This window comes from Trichosurus vulpecula, chromosome 2, assembly GCF_011100635.1.
Source record: "Trichosurus vulpecula isolate mTriVul1 chromosome 2, mTriVul1.pri, whole genome shotgun sequence".
Lineage (NCBI taxonomy): Eukaryota > Metazoa > Chordata > Mammalia > Diprotodontia > Phalangeridae > Trichosurus > Trichosurus vulpecula.
In genome coordinates this window covers 291415435-291433197 of record NC_050574.1, presented here as the reverse complement: position 1 = coordinate 291433197, position 17763 = coordinate 291415435, and the positions used below count along the sequence as shown (strand labels likewise).

Genomic DNA, 17763 nt, shown 5'->3' with positions numbered 1-17763 from the left:
CTGCAAAGGATACTTAGGACTGGGTGGGAGAGAAGCAGGAACAGGAAATGCAAGCTATTGGATTCACACATTGACATATTTCATGAACAGGCAGCAAATTCATTCATACTGCTATAGAGTGGGGGGAAATGAAAATCGGTTTACCAGCAAAAATAACCTAAAAATTAATTCCCAGGAGTTAGAGATTTTTCTCACCTTTCTGCTGCAAGTTACAAAATGTAACTTGTCATAGTATTTTATTAAAATTATCATTTTGAGGGGTGGGGAGAAATAGACTATCTTTTAACTATAACCTGCAATGCTACAAAAATAAGCTCAAGGCAGGTGACTGGCTGTCTTCAGCTCAGAATAAGATCTTAGGCTTTAATTCGTAAAAAATTCTTCCAAACTCTGATATGCTACCTGCAAAGTCTCTTATAATATTCCTTTACATAATGTTTTGTTAAGTGTATGGGAAACAGGAGAAGGGTAGAAACACCAAGGCATTTGCAGAACTCGGTACATTTGGAGCAGTTCCAATTGTCTGCAAGCATCTCTGCTGATTCTCTGGGAGTTGCTGTTTCCATTTCATTCTATTTAAAATTCTATAGTTTTAAAATTGAGAAGTAAAAAAATGGGGGTCATGCATTAGGATATTAAATATCAAACAGGCACACAGTTGAGAGAGGCTAGAAATGGGGTATAAATCAGATAAGACTGAAAAAATACAAATTGATCTCAACCTATAGTAGAATGCTTCTAATACAGATTTCTAAGTTAGGGAAGGCTAAATGAGTTGAATTTCTCCAGATGACTGTAAATTCTGTCTTAGTTAATGAATAGACCCAGTCAGTGGCTCTATTAAGACAACTAAAAATCCTAAATTGTAAAGTCTATTTCTTGAGGAACCAGTGGCTGCCTGGGAGAGAAAGGAAGTAAGGGTGCAGCTATGAAGCAGAGATCTGGGTTCTGCAAGCAGATTGAACCCGAAAATAGGAAAGGAAGCGCAAGGATGGAAAAGGAAGAAAGGAGAGGAAGATAGGAGCAGCATTATATCTTTTCTGTTCCTTGAAGTTAACTGAAAGAAGGATTTGAGAAGTCAAGAGTTTAGGTTTGATTACTGAAAGCCATTATAGGAATGTGATAACACAACAGATGGGGGAGGGGTGGGGGAGAGGCCGGAGAAGGAGAAGAGAGAGGTAGCTGATCAATAGTAACCGCAGAGACATTTTATGTTGCCTCGGTATATAAGCTCCTGGGTTTTAGATTCATTCAGCAAAGCTCATGGATTCACAGCAATCAGGAACCACCTTTGTCCTCTAAAATTGTGTTGCTTCCCTCTTTACGGAAAGATGGGTCAGGTTTGCTGCCCAAACAGATCCACTATGACCTGGGACATAAAGTACGTGACTACGCAGTAGAAACGGATTTGAGCAGTAACACAAAGAACGAATTCTCTCTCACTACCTTGTCCCTTCCTCTCTTTGGTACTCCCACACTTGTCCTCAGGTGTTGGAACCCAGAGCTCTCGGCTCTGTGGTGGACAAAGCCCCAGGATCGAAGAAATAACCCGGAGAAGCTAAATCTACATTTGAAATATTCAAAAGGGGAACTAGCAATAACTGAGTAGAGAGGCCAAGACCCCCAGCAGACGGTAAATACCCTATGCTTTGGCAAGGCCACGGTGGAGGGACCGGGATGTCGGCGCGCCTCTGGAAGGAGAGTTGTGCCCAGGCTACCAAGTCAAAAAGGGAAATGCTCCCACCAGCTGGAGGGCTCCAACCCTAGGTATTTCCAAGCAGTGATGCATGGGTTCCAGGGTCCCAAGGAAGCCCAGCCTCATAGTACCGAAATGCCTCCTTCAAACTTTTTTCTGGTGGAGCGGGATGGGGATGGTTCCTAGGCGTGGTGCTGAAGGGTAATTGGTAAAAAACCGAAAATGGACTTTAAGAGAAAGCTGGCCACATTGGTGGAGGGTAAGGGGATGGAGGGTACCCAAGAAACCAAAGGAACACACACACACACACACACACACACACACACACACACACACACACACACACACACACCTTTCTTAGAATCCTCAAAAGCTGTAGCCGCGAAGAAAGCCGGCTTTGGGAAGCATCCGCTGGAAAGCAACCGGCTTCATTTCCATCCCTCCAAGATATAACCGCTTGGTTTCGGCGCAAGGAGTCGGAGACCAGAGCTTTCTCTCCAAAAGGGCAGAGGGCAGCGGCCCCCGGAACACTAGCCCCAAAGATGGGGAAGAAAAAGAGATGCTGCTGAATGGGAGGAGTGGAAATCGCCCAGTCCGAGGAGCCTTGATCCGCTCCCACCGTGCCTAGCCCGTGGAGAAGTTGCGAGGCTAAGGGATAAACGAAGAGCTCGAAAATGGGAAGAGAGGACCTAAGGTTATACTCACTCACCTCTATCCTCCAGCCCGTCACTAAACTGGCCGCTTTCGCTGATCCGGAGATGCCGCTCCTCCTGCGGCGGCTCTCGGCCTGGGTAAGGCTGGGAGCCGGTGGCTAAGGGCGAGCTGCCCCCGGGGGGCTGCAGTGTGCTGGGCTCCGGGGGGCTGCCATGCTCGCTGTCTGTGGCCGGTTCCATGGCAAGGGAGGAGAGGGACAAGGCTGCAGAGGCAGGAGACCGTGGCCAGAGAGTAAGAAGTGCTAGGCGAAGCGAGCGCTTGGGGGAGGGGAAGGGAGAAGGGAGGGTAGGTTGGAGGGAGACGCTGGCTGGAGGTGCGTCCTGGTGGGCAGGGGTGGGAGGGCACGGGGGGGAAAGGGGAGGAGGATATTCGGCTTGGAGCTGGCAGGCAGGCTGGCAGACAGGAGCCCCGCACACTTCGGTTTCACAGCAGCAGCCCTGAAGGGGGCGGCCCTCAGCTCCCCGCCCCGCCCTCAGGGCAGGTGCAGAGACTGAGAGACCCCGCCTCTACCCTCTCCAACCCCGGGGCGCGCAGGGGAACCCTGCTGCGGAAAGGAGGCATGCGGGGAAACACGACAAAGAAGGAGAGCTGTGGTTCATGGGGAGTGCCGGGGACGGGGTACGAGAACTGGGACAGTGGGAGCGGGGTAAAGGAACGGGATAAGGGGCGAGACAGATTTAGAAACCGGTTTTGTGAGGGCCCTACTGACTTTACTTCTTTGGGGAATACAGGAGGAATAGCAACGCAAAGTGGGTGACGTTGAATTTCTTTTTACCAAGGGACCCTTATGCCTATGACTCTGTGTCCCGTACATTACTGCCCCTGCTCTGATTTGATGGGAAAGTTTCGGGTTGAGATGGAAGTAGACGAGGAAGAAGGGAGAAAAAGAGTGAGAAAAAGGTTATTAATTCGTCTTTCGGGTTTTTTTTTAAATCAAGGTGGAAAGAAAGGTTATTTTCTCTGGCATAAACCTTGAGCATTATTTAGGTGACTTTACAGGTTGCTGGTGTGTACCTTGCTCAGAAAACTAGCAGACCCTGCCAGCTATCACGTGAATTTCCAACTCTGCTTTCCCAAGGCCCAATTTCCTGCTAGCCCCAGGAGCATCAAATGGAATTCCTGAATATCCAATGACACACCTCTGTGGTAACAATTCATCTGTCCCACCGTATCCAAGGCATGGGTGGCGTACTGGATAGAGAGCTAGTCTCAGTTAGAAAGACCTCGGTTCAAATCCAACCTGGTGTCAAGTACTACTATGTGACCTTAAGCAATTTACCTAACCTCTTGATGTCCCAGGCATTCTCTAAGACTAGATATTGCAGAGAAATTGCTGATTTACACTAATGGCAGGAGTTCTCCATGCCAATAAAAGTAAAGGTCTTATCCTCCCCCTAAAAATATCTCAGGCTACTCACAGAAAAGAACATTCCCCCACAGTAACCCTCTACTGTAGCTCAGCTGGCATCCTCCCTGCAACCCAACACTCTTCCTTCCCACAACTACTTCATCTTTTGCTTCTGCTGTTTCATCACGGCATACTCTCACCATCTAGGATCTTAAACCCAGCTTCCTCCTTTCTAAAACCAATCAGTCATTCAAGGGCAGAACCAAGCCCCACATCCTCTCTGAAAAATTTTATTTGACCTCGCTAGCCCATATTGATCACTCCCTCTCTTGAACTCTGACCAGTTATTTTCTTATTATTCATTTGGCATTTTATTGGTTCATATCCATATGTAGGTATAACCCAGGATTCAAGCCTGGTGAAGGAAAGGGTGTTTAGACTCCTAACTGTTCAGGGAAAAGGCCTTGGAGAAAGAGAAAGACTCTGGGCACAAACAGAGATGTAGAGGAGCCAGCTTCTACATGCCCCTGATTTCCAGCCTGGGGCACTAGAGATTCCAGGGAATTTCCTCTCGGGTGAGACCGGGGAATTTCTCTCCCAGTATTGTCAACTCCTCTCTTCACTGGCGTGGAGCTTCAAGTAATCATTGCACCAATGAAGAGAGCCTTATGTAACCAGTTCAGCCAGGGCTGAACCCCTGAGTTACCCAACAAGTCCAGGACCCTGCGATTTCACGAAGCCTTGTCTGATTTCTCCTCCCCCAGAAGTGATTTCTCCCCTTCATGTGAAATCCCTTAGGACTTGGTTTGCATCTCTTTGATTACTACCTTATATTAGTTATTTGTATACATTTATTTTATCCTTTCCTAAACTATAAGCTCTGTTAAGGGCAGGGCCTACGCTTGAGTCTTTGTAGTCCTTAAACTTCTAGCACAGTGTCTCTGGTATATAGTAGTTCCTAGATCCATGAATGGATATTTATTTTGTATTCCTATACAACCTATCACAATGGTATTTTTAGTCAGTCATTTTTTCAGTCATTTCTGACTTTTCATGACCCCATTTGGGGTTTTCTTGGCAAAGATACTGGAGTTTTTCCATTTCCTTCTCCAGCTTATTTTACAGATGAAGAAACTGAGGCAAACAGGGTTAAGTGGCTTGTCCAGGATCACACAGCTAGTAGGTGTCTAAGGCCAGATTTGAACTCAGAAAAAATCAATCTTCCTGCCTCCAGGCCCAGCACTTAACTGCCCTATTACAATGAAATACCTGTACTCAATTAAATACATATTGAATTTAATCAAAACCTGTATTCTAGATTTGGTGGTTTTTTTTTTTTTTGATTTAGCTGTTTTAGTCAAAAATTTAAATTCTCCTGTCGGTACAAACAAATCTTTTACCAGATGTCTAAAAACGCCTAAAAGAGCTGTTACTTAGATTTTTCCTAACCAATATCTGGTGGTGGTAAAATTCCTCATCATTGGTGGAAGAGGGTGAGGAGAAATTGAAGAAAGGAAAAATTATGTATTTTATCAATTGATATTCACTAATTTTACAGCTACTGGCATGTGAAGGGTCAGTGATTTTTTTTTTTACTTTAAAATGGAGTCCTGATTCCGAGGCACCACTGAATTGAAAGATCACTGGTTTTAGAGTCAAAGGAAGAAGCTCTGGATTCAAATACTGTTTCAGTTACTTACTCTGTGATCTGGAACAAATCAGTTCACCTTTATGGATACCTATATCCTCTATAAAACAAAGGAGTTGGAGTAAATGATCTCCAAAGCCCCTCCTGGCTTTACAGCCTATGATACTTCCACATATAGATCCTATTGTAGTAGGCAGACAAAATGAAAGAATTTCTGATACGCATATTGTAAACATTCAATTGCTACTATGCTAATACTAATAATGCTTATAAACATTTAAACGTCTCATTTGGTGAATGAGAGGATCTCATCCTATCATTTCTCGCACCGTTCCTGATTAGCTGGGACATTTTACGCAGCTGACTGACTGGATTTGCCCTAATAAAGACATTCCATGGCATAAAATGTATCTAAAAATAGGCAAAATGTCATGTTTGATGTGACCATTTGAGTTCAGGCATACCTTAGAGATATTTTGGGTTCAATTCCAGACCACTGCAATAAAGCAAATATCACAATAAAGTGAATCACGTGAATTTTTTGGTTTCTTGGTGGATATAAAAGTTATGTTTACACTATATTTATCTATTAAGTGTGCAATAGTATTGTGTCTAAAAATGCCCATACCTTAATTTTAAAATACTTTATTGCTAAAAAAAATGCTGACCATCATCTGACAGTTCAGTAAGTCTTACTCTTTTTGCTGGTGGAGGGTCTTGCCTTGATGTTGATGGCTGCTGACTGATCAGGATGGTAGCTGTTGAAGGCTGAGGGGGTTGGGACAATTTCTTAGAACAAGGAAACAATGAAGTTTGCCCCATCTATTTTTTTCCTTTCATTGAACACTTAGAGGCCATTGTGGGGTTATTAATTGGCCTAATTTCAATATTGGAAGCCTGAGGAGAGGAAGAAAGATAGAGAACCTCTGGCCAGTGGAGCAGTCAGAACACACACACACTATTTATTGATTAAATTCATATGGGAACAGCTCATGGAGCCCCAAAACAATTACAATAGTAACACGGCTCACCATGACAGATATAAAAATACTGAAAAAGTTTTAAATATTGTGAGAATTACAAAAATGTAACACAGAGACACAAAGTGAGCACATGCTATTGGAAAAATGGCACCAATAGTCCTACTCAATGTAGGGTTGCCATAAACCCTCAATTTGTAAAAAATGCAATATCTGGATGTAAAGCAAAATAAAGTGAAGTATGCCTATATTTACTGTTACAGGTCTATACTCAGTAAAATCACTTTAATTAAGGGTTAATGCTTCTTGAGGGCAGGGGCTGTCTTTTGCCTCTTTTTGTGTCCTTAGTGCTTATCACAGTGCCTGGCACATAGTAGGCACTTAATAAATGTTTGTTTATTAGTTGATTTGGTATAGCACCTGGCCTTGAAAACCACCCAATTAGAAACAGACTACACCTTCAGGGATAAGTCAACTGGAGTCTGGAGTGGCTATGCAGGAATCTAAGGACGAGCTGGGAAACTACCGATCAAGATGAAAAAGCAACTATCTTATGAAACCACAGAAACTTTGTCCTTTCACTTGAAGCAAGCAGGATCAGTTCATGATTCCGTCAGCATATGATTAGATATATACTTGCATGTATATATCTGTATAATCATATATACATATGTATATATATCTTTCAGTTCCATTAATAAATTCTTTTGAGATTCAAAAGCGAGTCCATTGGTTGTTTTCCGTATCGGAAATCTAAATAATAGTTAGCAAACTGCTTTTTTTTTTAAAGTGGCATCAGATGTGGGGTTTCCAAAATCTGAAATAACCAGGGATATGGTATAAAGTTAAGTGGGAGGCTGACAAAAGGCTTCTAGTCTCCCAGGCCCAGAGTGAAGGGCTGTATTGACCATGCAAATTAATGGTTTTCCATGGAGAGATACCATGCCCACCTCTCCCTGATCTCTCTGTAGGATTAACTTTTTTCCACAGATGAAGAAGGATGAGGAGAGGTGATGCCCTTGATACTGGAACACTACCAAAAGGTGGGGAGCTTAGGGATTATGGGATGAACTGGCTCTTACTGCTTTAAGCAAACTGCAAAGGGAGCAGTAGCTAGAATGCACTAGACAGGAAGAGAGCTTCATACATTAGCTTTACATGAATAAACTGGAGGGTTACCAAAAGCCAGCTGGGAAATCAGAAAAAGGCTCAGATGCTTCTTATGAAGGCAGCTAATAGAGCAAAGAAAAGTTAACTTGCAGTTATGTCAAATCTATATGCTCAGGGTCTAATCCCTAATTGGGAAAGATCTTGTCCCTGAGAAATCCGGGAGGATTTTAAGAAGCTAGTCAAGTGAGAGGTGCCCACTTCCCTTAACTCCTTCCTTCATCCCAAACCTAGCTGATCCTTTACTATGCCTACTTTGTCACATAAGAATTAACAGACAGAATGGAAAGAATGATTCCCACAATGAGATTCCTAAGGGTAAAATTAATAGGACAGCCCATGAAGGTACAGAGACATCTGTACCTGTACAGGCAGATAGACCACAGAGGACCAAGGAAAGAGAAAGGAGGAAGATGCCACCAGCAGAATAGATAAGGCCTAAATGCCTCCCTTGATCACTCACTAGTACCCTTATTTTAGCCAATTTCAGAACCAAGAACATCTCAAATGGAGACTTGCCTAGCATCTGGTTAGGTAAATAAGATTCCTCTTGACTCAACCTCACCAGGACCTAAGATCATCTCTCTTAAAAAATAATTATAACATAAACACTAAAAACAATTAATAGTTCCATATATTCTCCAGTTTACCTTGATCTGTTGCCTTCCCCTATTAGAATATAAGCCCCTTGAGGGTTGACTGTCTTCCTTTCATTTTTATCCCCAGTACTTCTCTATCCACATAATAGAACATGTGATACTGTATCTGCTACATGAGTTTACTTTTCTCTGAAATTATTTCTCTCATTATTTTTATAGCTTAATTATATCCCATTACCTTCATATACCATAATTTGTTCAGACATTCCCCAGACATTCCTCTAGGTTTCCTGCTTTTTTTTCTAAAACAAAAAAATAATTACTATATATTTTTGTAAGAATGGGTCCTTTTTTCCTTTTTTTGAGATTTTTGGAGTATTTTGGAGTATTTTTGGAGTACCACTGAGTCAAAAGATTATGTGCAGTTTAGTGACTTTGGGGACATAATTCCAAATTGCTTTCAGGTTCACAATTCCACCAACAATGCATTTATATTTTTTCCCCCAGAGTCATTCCACCATTTGTCATTTTCCCTTTTTGTCCACTTTATCAGTCTAATGGGTGGTACTTCAAAGTTGCTTTAATTTGCATTTTTCTAATTCTTGTGGTTTAGAGTATTTTTCATGTAGCTATTGATAGCTTATATTTCTTTCTTTAAAAATTTCCTGTTTATCAGGAAGACCTGAGTTCAAATCCAGCCTCAGACACTTGGCATATGTGCTAGCTGTGTGACCTTGGGCAAGTCACTTAACCCCAATTGCCCTGCCCCACCAAAAAATTTCCTGTTTATGTCTTTTGACCTTTTATTTATTGGAAAATGGCTCTTGTTCTTGCAAATTTGAATCTGTTCTTTGTAGAGCTTGGAAATAAGACCTTTATCAAAGAAACTTTCTGCAAAGACATTTTCCTTGACTGCTTCCCTTCTAATTTGAATAACATTGGTTTTTCTTTGTGCGAAACTTTTTTAATTCTAGGTAATCAAGATTGTCCATTTAATCTTCTATGTTCTTCTCTATCGCTTATTTTGTCATGGATTCTTTCCCTATCCATACAGAAGAAAGGTAATTTCTACCCTGCTCCTCTAGTTTTCTTATGATGTGAACTTTTATGTCTAAGCTATTTAGCCACTTACATATCTTGGTATATGGTGTGATGTGTTGATCTCTACCTAATTTCTGCCAGTTTTGCCATTTTATCAGTAGTTTTTATTGAATAATGAGTCTTTGCCTCAATAGTTAGTGTCTCTGCTTTTATTAAACATCTCGCTACTAGGTTAATTTTCTTCTATATGTTGTGTCCTAAATTTACTCTACTGATTGACCTCCATATTTTTTAACCAGTACCAAATGGCTTTGAGCTATACTGTTTTGCAAAACAAGATCTTGTACTGCCAGGTCCCCTTCCTTCCCATTTTTTTTTCATTATTTCCGTTGAGTTTCTTAACCTTTTTTTCCTTCCACATGAATTCTATTATTATTCTTCCTAATTCTATAAAGCAATCCATTGGTGGGTAGACTGAGATGGCACTGAACAAGTTAATTAATTTAGGTAGTATTGTCATTTTCATTACATTTGCTCAATCTACCCATGAGCAATTAATAATTCTCCACTTATGAGACCTAAAGTCATTTCCGCTACAAAGTACTGAGGCAAGAGAATTAGTTACATTTTTAAGACACTGGCTTTTAAATGACACTGATTTATGAGGATGTGACCTTTAGGATATTGACTGTTTTTGCCTTTCCTTGCATTCCCAGTGCTTAGCATGGTGCCTTAAATAGAGTAATATGCTTGAAGACTGACTGAGGGTTCCCTTGTTAGGCTGGGAGTTTCCAGGGAGCAGATGTTTGAGGAAATGATGGGAAGGGTCCACCTCACTGTTAAGGCCAGAGAGCCCCAGATTGCACCCTATAGTGATCTCATTTATCCCCCCATGTATTCTAGGAATAGGTAGGTTGAGTACTTGGAGCAAGTCTCCTACTGGTTCCCTCTCTCAGAATATTAGAACCATCCTGAATAGCAGGGCAAAATGGTAGCTCATAGAGCTTCCATTGTTGTTGTTCAGTCATGTCCAACTCTTCATAACTCTGTATGGGCTTTTTCTTGGGGCTGGTTTGTCATTCCCTTCTCCAGTGGATTAGGCAGAGGTTAAATGACTTGCCCAGGGTCATACAGCTCCTAAGTGTCTGAAGCCACATTTGAATTCAGGTCTTCCTTACTCTAGATCCAGTGCTCTATCCACTGAGCTACCTGGCTGCGGATAAAGCTTCCACTGCCCTCCAAAATTATGAAACAAAAGGAGTATCACCTTTCTAAGATAGTAAAAGAAATAACTATAGTCATTCAGAACTAGATAAACACCACCATCCAGCAGTGACCTATTTGGCGATGTGAAATAAAAAGGAAAGTAAATTGTGCCAATGGATTGAGCTCAGAATGGTTTGCAGTATCTTTAGCACCAACATTCTGCTGCTACTGTTCTTATAATTTTCAGATATTCAATTTTGACTAAGGAGAATACACACACTTTTTCACCACATTCCACTACCCCTGACTGGATAGAAATCTATCACAAGGAATTGACTCAGCTGACTAACCAGTTTTCTTAGAAAGGATATTTCACAAGCATGGCATGAACTGCTTTTAGAAAATGATTAAAGTTCTGTGTTTGAAATGTTCAATCCAGTTTTGTCACAGACTCCAGAAGGATAATAACAACATGAGTCTAGAATAGGAGTTGTTCAACAAGAGACCACTAGCCATTGTGGCTCCTGGTATCAAAATCCAATGGATCCAAAACTGAATTTACGTCAAAATATAGACAGGCTGAAACCTAGAATGGCCAAATGGGAATCCTAACTTTGAAGCATCTGAGAGACTATCAGTCTGGGAAAAATATCATCCTCTTTACAGTGCCATGTGAATGGTATACTTTCAGTGCCATACATATTCATCAGATTGGCAAAGATATTTTTTAATGACAAATGTTAGCTGTGGGAAGAGTATCAGTATATAACTAATATTAACATATAAATAGCATATCTATATCTGTTCATCTATGGATATCATAGAGATATGTATCTATCCACACAAGCATACATAATATATATGCATATATACGTACATACATGTGCTCTAATATTTTAGGAATTTGAAGGGTGTATATTTTAACATTAGAATTCCAAATGACTTTAAAAACCAGGATATCTATGATCTTATAATCTTTATTTTATCTCCTCTCTTACAAGATTGTTGTAAGGGTCAAATAAGTATATATAAAGCACTTTGCAAAATTTAAAACACTATAATATAAAAAGGGTTATAACTAAACAATCTACAGACTAGATAATCAATGATCTTGAGTTGATTAGAATAATTATAATCTAAACTTCACCAATTGAAAAGTCTCCTTTTTCCCTATTCTTTAATACTAGTTGCTCTCCTAGAGATTTTTTTTAAACTCAAATTAGATTAAATATTTTTTTCCTGAATAATCGACCCTTCCTGACTAAAACAGGAATTGTCTCTTCTATATCCTCTGAGTCCCCTAGCTGACTTGATGTTTCCCTTTTCTGAATTCCTATTATATTTAGAGCCAGAACTATAGTTTTAATATTTAGTTCTCCAATAATCATTTTATATGTTACCTTTGTCTACTTAAATTGTCTGTAAGCACCTTGAAGGCAAGGATCATGTATTATACTTAAAAAAAATCTTCACAGAGAAGGTATAGGACTTTTATGTAGTAATCTTTCAAAAAATATTTGATTGATTGCAGAAATATTCAAACCTGAAGGATAATACACAAAGGAGACAGACCAAAAGGCAGGATTCATTAAAATGTAGCTGTGGGAGATATAGAATATGACCTGAGTTAAATGGAAATGTGTGACTTCATACTTATTCACTTTCAGCATTGGTTTTTCAGTATTTTTAATTATCAGGAGGGTTGTGAAAATTTTAAGTTCAAATACCTTAAACCTGTGACCTCCATGATGACTTTCCACAACCACATTTTGGTCTATAAACCAGAGGTCTGCAAATTCATTTGCATTGTATTTGCATATGATTACATACAATTTGCATACCTCCTCATGCAATCAATTCACCTGTTTCTAACCTGACTGCAGTATTTAGTCAATTTAGTATTTTGCTTTCTTATTGCTGTCTTTTGAACTGCCACTTTTAAATTTTATTGTCTTCTTCAATACAAATCCTCATTTTACAATAAATTGACTGGGTTTCTCTTATATGGAATTATAAGAGTCAAAGAAGAGGGCAAAATAACAGAGATAAGAAGAGGTAGATAAGGAAAATCACAATTTGGGAAATACTGTCTTAAATATAACTAAAGATGTAATACTAGACAGCGAGCTTCTACTAATCTCTACCTATTCTTTAGCATATGTAAGTTGGTTAAAGATAAAACTATTTTTAATTTGTGTTTATCTTATTTGTTGGAATGGATACAGTTTTGTGGCTAACAGTTGTTACCATTCTCCATCCCTCCCTCCTTACTTACCCCTGAGAAAACACTCTCAAGAATAAAATGCTGGAAATACAGTTGAAAATTAATCCAACAAAGAAGGAAAAGGTACACTGTCTAAAATGAATATGCAGAGGACTCTTTGGCCAAATTAGACTTTTATAAAACATGTACGTGACACCAAAAGTAGGTAAATAAGGATATATACAAAAAAGAGGCACAGATACTCTAAAAATAGCATCATGAATGATAAAACTCAGAATTAATCTACATTGTCATAAGGAAACAAAAAGGGGAATTTTTTGCTACATTGGGAGCAAGGAGAAAAATCAAAGAAGAGGTAGAACCATTGCTTGAATTGGATGATAACAATTATAATGAATGATAGAGAGGAAGTAAATCTACACAACTCTTGTTTTGCTTCTGTTTTCTCTACAAAGAACAATAATCTTTGTTCTGGAAAGGAGACATTAAAAATTATTAAGAGGAAACTGAAATCCAAGATAATTGAGAAGATGGTACAAAAGCACCAAACATGGACAAGCTGCAACCCAAGGAACAGAAAGAGCTTGGGGTCATGGTTGCAAAGCTCATTGCTGATATGTTACATAAAACTTCTGTTATGTATATATGTAACCCTTGGTTCAGAGGGGCAATTCAGAGGGGAACTCTTTCCTCATTTGGTAGAGAATGATTAATCACATTCCGTATGTATGTAAAGGGGAGGTAAGGTTAGTAAGAGCAGGAGAGGAGAGAGATCGTGGCTCTTCTGGTTTCCAGCTTCAGGAGAAAAGACATATTATTCTAACATCTCTTTAGGCCCATGAAGGGAGAAAGACTCTGGGAAGAAGCCAATATATAGAGAAGCTGCCAGTCTCCATCATGTCCCTATCCTCAATTTGTTGCATTAGAGACTTTGGGGAATTTCCCCTTGAGTGAGATTTTGGATGTTTCCTCTCTTGGTTGAGCTGAGTTATCTCATCCCCAATGAAAGAGCTCCTTTGCTCTCTACTATCTAGTATATAGTTTCTTTTGAATACTTTCTCTAATTTCTATTTTGTTATAAACTTGGATATATGGGTTTATTTGCTATATGTATTCATCTGATGGAAAAGTGGTTAAGCTTTGGATATAGAATTTAGGACACTCCCTCCCCATTAATGAAGAGTGATCAAGACCTGTAGTTTGAATCTGAAAATAACATCTCCTAGACTTGTAATATTGAAGGGAACAGAATGATTTAATTCTAGCCCGGTACCCCCTCTCTCTAAGGAGAATAGAGTGCTCCTTCCTGCTTCCTCTCTTGGCAGGAATCAGTCTCCCCTGGAGAAAGGTAAAAGGAGGAGATGCTAAAGATGTCTAGTTTCACTTTCCTGTGAGCCATACATCATAGATCTATGTGGAACTATATAATCTCCAAGTATGAAAAAATAAAAGCAATACCCATACCACCCTCACTACATATAGCTGGATTTTTTTAAAGCATATTTAATTTTTAAAGGCTGTAACAATATTGATCTTCGTGTGTACCCTTCTGAACTTATGTTTTCTTTCAGGAAGAAACAGAGATAAAGCCTCTTGTGATATCTTTGTGTACAAGTTGAAAAGGTACGGGGCAAGCCAGTAGTCTTCAAAATGGAAGGGCCAGCCTCCTTACCTCACCCCATTGTTTTATCAACTACTCAGAGAGTGGGAAAATGGGTTCTATCCCACCTCCCCAACAATAGTTAATCCTGAGGCTTGTCTTCAGTACAACTACACTTACCTTTATTCCACAACACTCACCCTCCACTGTGGAAGCACAGTGTGTAAGCTCATGTCCACCCTTCCCCCTTCTTTCAAGGCATTTCTAACCTAACCACTCCTTGGATATCTAGAGCAGCAGCAGCAGCTGTGCAAATGCTATTGGGAAAATCACACACACACACACACACGCGCACACACACACACACACACACACACACACACACACACATACCAGTATGTCCTTCAGATTACCTGGTGGCTATGGCAAATTGCCTTAGGAGAGTAGGTTCTGAGATCCAGGGCAATGATCAACGAATAAAAACCATACCCCTCTCCAGTCCCATTTTCATCTTAGGTGGGATAGAGTAAGTCTCAAAGGATGAGTAGGCATGATGAGTTGTGATGCATCCTAATTACATTATTTTCTCAGCTCCCCTCCCCACTCCACAATCCACCCTCTTTCAAATTTCCTTCTTTCTGTTGAGAGAAACATCATCCTTCCCATTCACAGACTTAGTGTCACCTCTGACTCAGTTCACTCTCACCTCACATTATCTAATCAGTTACCAAATCTTAGTTTTACTTCCACGACACCTCTTATACCTGTCCCCTTCTCTTTACTCGTATAGCTACCAACCTAGTTCAGCTTCTCATCACCTCTTACCTGGATTATTGCAATAGTCTCCTAACTGACCTTCCTGTCTTGAGTCTCTCCTCTCTCTGGATGATCTTCCACATTCCACTCAAAGTATTTTCCTGAAGTTCAGGTCTGACCATGGCTCTCCTCTACTCAATAAACTCCAATGGCTCCCAATTGATTCTAGGGTCAAATATGATTTCATATTTGTTGCATTCTTTTTAAATTTCTATTTTTGCAAATTTTTTAAAACTGCATCATATAGTACAGTAGAACATGTATATAATGAATTAATAAGTAAATAATAGACATATTGGGAATGAGTGCTTGGAGATATATATATAGACATAGATATAGACATATGCAATCAAAAAAATTTAGTGGCCTCTGGGTTAGACAATAGTATATTTAGGTGGATTCCAAACTGGCAACTTACTGAATCTAATGGGTATTGATTAATGGATCAGTGTCAACCTGTAGATAAGTCTCTAGTTGGAGTACCCCCAGAGATCCATCTCTGATGCAGTTGTGGCCAGCATTTTTATTAACAGCTTTGGTGAAGGTATAAATAATATGCTTATCAAATTTCCAAATGACACAGAAATTTCAGATATGGCTAACAATATATTGGATGATGAAGTCAAAAACCACAAAAACATTGATGGCCTTAAACAATGGGGCTGAATCTAATGATTGATTACAAAAGAAATAAAAGTAAAGTACTACCCAGATTTTTAAAACTAGGGAGGCCTGGCTATATAACTGTTCATGGGAACAAGACCTAGTGAGAAATGAAGAGGTGGCTGGTGCCCTTCTTCAACAGAAATTCTAGGAGGAACCATCCAATCAAAGCAAGGGGATGGAAGGTCTGAGGACACTTCCTAAGTGTGAATTCTAGGATAAAGAGTTTTCAGGGACATAAAAGAGAATTTGGGAGTACAGGCTAATGAGAAATGAAACGTGGTGTCCAGAATGAAGAATGGAATAGGTTGCCCTGGTCTCTTTGCCCAGATCATATCTGTGTTCAGTTCTGAATGAAATATTTTGGAAAGGACATTGGCAAGTTGGGTACATATTGAAGATGGTGATCTGTATGGTAGGGAGACTAGAAACCTTGCTATATGAAGATTGGATAGAATTAAAACTGTTCCAGAGAAAAGAAGACATAAAAAGGGACATGATAATTGTTCTTGAGAATTTGAAGGGCTGTCTTGTGGAAGAGGATTAGTTGAGTTTTACATGGCCTCACAGGGCAGATTGAAGAGCAATTGATAGAAGCTGGACTCAATATAAAGAAAAAGCATCCTAACAATTAGAGCTGCTCAAAAGGCATGGTATACCTCGGGAGGAGCAAGTTTTCCCATCACTGAAGAATTTCAAATGCATGCTAGATGACCATTTGTGGAGATATGGTAGAAGGAATCCTTGTTCACATATAGACTAGAGTTGAAGAGTTTCAAGTAACAAGCATTTATTAAGCACTTACTGTAGCCCAGGCACTGTGATAAGTTCTAGGGATACAAAGAAAAAGCAAAAAGTACTTGTCTTCAGGGATCTTACATTCTAGTGGGAGAGAAAACATGTACATAACAGGCACCTATAAGATACACACAAAGTAGATGTGAGGTAACCTTAGAAGGGAAGACCTCCTTTATGAGGTGGCACTCAAGTTGAGTTTTAAAAGGTGCCAGGGATTCAAAGAGTTGAAGATTAGCAGGGAGAGCATTTCAGTCATGGGGGATGGGCAGTGCAAAGGCACAACAATGAGACAAACAGCTTCATGTGTGAGGAGCAGCAAGTAGACCAGTAAGCTAGATTGTAGAGTCCACAGAGGGAAGCATGATGTAGGAAAACTAAAAACACTGGAAGGGGACAAATTGTGAAGATCTTTAAAAGTCCATTAGAAGGATTTGTATTTGATTTTAGAGGTAGTAGGGAGTCATTGGAGTTTATTGAGTAGGGGATGACATCTCAGACCTATACTTCAGAAGAAATCATTTTAGTGGCTGGGTGGAGTGGACAACAAACTGGAGTGAGGAGCAACTTGAGGAAAGCAGTCCAAATGGAAGGCAAATTCAATACTCCAAGTGAGTAATGATGGCCTGAACTAGAATTGTAGCTGTGCAAGTAGAGAGGAGACATTAAATGTGTTATAAATAAGTAAATCACACAAAGTTAGCAAAAAAGGAAAATGACAAATATTGGAAGGTCTGAGGGAAAACAGAAATACTGATGCATTTTGATGGAGCTGTGAATTGGTACAGCCATACGATAGAGCAATTTAGAATTATGACCAGAAAGTTACTAAATTGTGCATACCTTTTGACTAAGCAATATGAAAGTACAAACTCTGATCATTGCAATGACCAACCATGATTTCAGGGGCCTAATAATGAAACATACTGCCCACCTACTGACAGAAAGGTGATGGACTCAGGGTGCATATGGAGACATACTTTTTGGAAATGGCAAAAGTGGAAATTTATTATGCTAAACCATGTATATTTCTTACAAAGGTTTCACACACACACACACACACACACACATTTGGCATTTAAAGGTTTTGCTTTTCTTTTTTCCCCAATGTTGGAGGTGGGGAGAGAAAAAAATATATATATATACATATATTTGTTCATTGAAAACAATTAAATTAAATTTTGAAAAAAAGAAAAAATTTAACATCTATGCATTCTTTAGATACAGCAATAACACTGCTAGGCCTATATCCCCAGAGATCAAAGA

The 17763-nt window shown here is 39.7% G+C and overlaps 1 protein-coding gene and 1 pseudogene across 2 annotated transcripts in view; one reads left to right on the top strand and one right to left on the bottom strand.

Annotated features, from left to right (window-relative positions):
- Positions 1–17763, bottom strand: part of TMEM163 (transmembrane protein 163) — a 411947-nt gene that overhangs the window by 273596 nt on the left and 120588 nt on the right. The window contains exon 1 of one of the 2 annotated variants that reach the window (XM_036744570.1): positions 2406–2589. The exons of the other annotated variant lie outside the window; for it this stretch is intronic. Coding sequence (XP_036600465.1) covers positions 2406–2589 — 184 coding nt within the window. Of the gene's footprint in view, positions 1–2405; positions 2590–17763 lie in introns of those variants that run through there. 2 annotated transcript variants of the gene reach the window in all.
- The window catches only part of LOC118840101, an 85126-nt pseudogene continuing 70332 nt past the window's right edge, over positions 2970–17763 (top strand).